General features: G+C 37.7%; 1 protein-coding gene across 2 annotated transcripts in view; it reads left to right on the forward strand.

Annotated features, from left to right (window-relative positions):
* LOC111865297 (cilia- and flagella-associated protein 298) overlaps positions 1 to 763 on the forward strand; it is an 11544-nt gene extending 10781 nt beyond the window's left edge. The window contains exon 4 of one of the 2 annotated variants that reach the window (XM_023853194.2): positions 438 to 763. In XM_023853194.2, the coding sequence (XP_023708962.1) occupies positions 438 to 692 (255 nt within the window). In that variant the 3' untranslated portion in view covers positions 693 to 763. The remainder of the gene's footprint in view (positions 1 to 437) is intronic. The other variant, XM_033751768.1, reaches the window with a different exon arrangement.
* Positions 764 to 1739: the final 976 nt, after the last annotated feature.

Below are 1739 nucleotides of genomic sequence, written 5' to 3' on the forward strand. Positions count from 1 at the left end.
GGCCATTATCTCCGTAACCGTTCAACTTTGGACATAGGTGTTTTGGGTTATATCGGCATACTTTAACATAAGGAACACCCTCCCGAAGTTTGGCACATTCCTCCTGGGACACCCTGTATATATTGTGATCTAAGTAAAGTTAAAAGTATTAATGAGGATGGCCTTCATTGGTATAATGTTCACACAAAGAGAGAGTTCTACATATCTTTTGGGATATAACGCTATGTAGTCCACTGAAAGTCAAGCAATGTTTTGGAGGAGCATGTCATCTGTATCTTCAGGAACATTCCACCAGATGGTCCCTTTCATCTGAAGTGAGACTTTGTTCAATGCCAATAAGCACTTCTGTTTTTGATCACTATAATTACATGACTATAGATTTTTGTATTAAAGGTGACATAAACTGAACCTAAAATACCCTTTTTATATTCTTGTAGGTTATAGAGGTCACCCAGGCACAGTTATGGTTTTCTGGCAAAGAAATGTATCGTGGTAAGAAGATGGCAGATTATTTGGGTCGAAATGAGAAAACCAAAGTGATAGTGAAACTACAGAAGCAGGGACAGGGTCCTCCTGGAAGAGAGCCGGTGATCAGTGAAGAAGACCGCAAGCAGATGATGCTTCATGCTTACAGGCGCCAAGAAGAACTCAAGGTACTGGAAAGACCATCACTGTTTGTAAAATTGAAATGAGTCATTCTCTTGATGCAATCTCTTTTGCATTGTTAATTGTCAGACATCATAAATTATTTGTTATGGTACTTATATATTCCATATTGAAAGAATCAGAGAGACTATTTCAGTTAATGTTATGGATTAATTAGGTGCTAGTGGAAAAGTTTGTTGAAATTCGGTACGAAGTCATAGAACAGATTGGAGTAGCAACAGTGATGAAGACTTGTATTCAGTAGGTGCTGACTATGAATCTTGGCCAGGACAATTGCTATCCTGACTGAGGTTTATCATGGTTTTCCACAGACCCTCCAGGAGAAAGTCATTATAATACCTTGATCAGGTCACAACCACTTTCTACCAAATCTTTTTCAATTCATTATTCATTAATCATCTTGCCATTTGACACTATATGCTTTGAGATGCTGACAGTGTTGTGAAATAATCTTCAAAAAAATTTAGTGCGGCATCAGTTTTTTGTGCTTTCATCCATCACACCCATTTTTCCTTCCCATCATCCTCATACTTTCATCTCATTCCCTCATTTCTCTGTTCAAGCAGTGAATAAATTGCTTCTTTATCCTTAAGATGGCCCAGTTTTTAACATAGAATTTTAACCTGTGTAAGTCCATGAAAAAGTCTTCACCATGGGAACTACATATCATATCATTTTCATATGGTGTTTAGGAAATTTATTGAATGTACGTTCTAGTTGTTCTTAGAAGCTGTCCTTCATATCATCAATTTTATTCTCTGTTGGCACATGAATATTCAGAACGATACCCACCAGCGACCTCTTGTGACATCCTATTGCTAACAAGCTCTTAACTGCTGATATGATTCTCTTATGTATGAAAAAACCTGTACCTTATTCACGATTCTCATTTCCCTTTCCATGAAATATGTATGTTCGCATGCTGGTTCATTGCCACCTTTGTTCCATCTGACCTCCCATACTCCCACTAAGTCTAACTTAAAATATTGTCACGTGTTGGGTGTGTCACACAACAAATAACTTTACGTGGGCCTCAGATTTAGCGAATCTTTATTGAACACTCAGTCTTACAC

The sequence above is a fragment of the Cryptotermes secundus genome, unplaced genomic scaffold (assembly GCF_002891405.2).
Source record: "Cryptotermes secundus unplaced genomic scaffold, Csec_1.0 scaffold3139, whole genome shotgun sequence".
Lineage (NCBI taxonomy): Eukaryota > Metazoa > Arthropoda > Insecta > Blattodea > Kalotermitidae > Cryptotermes > Cryptotermes secundus.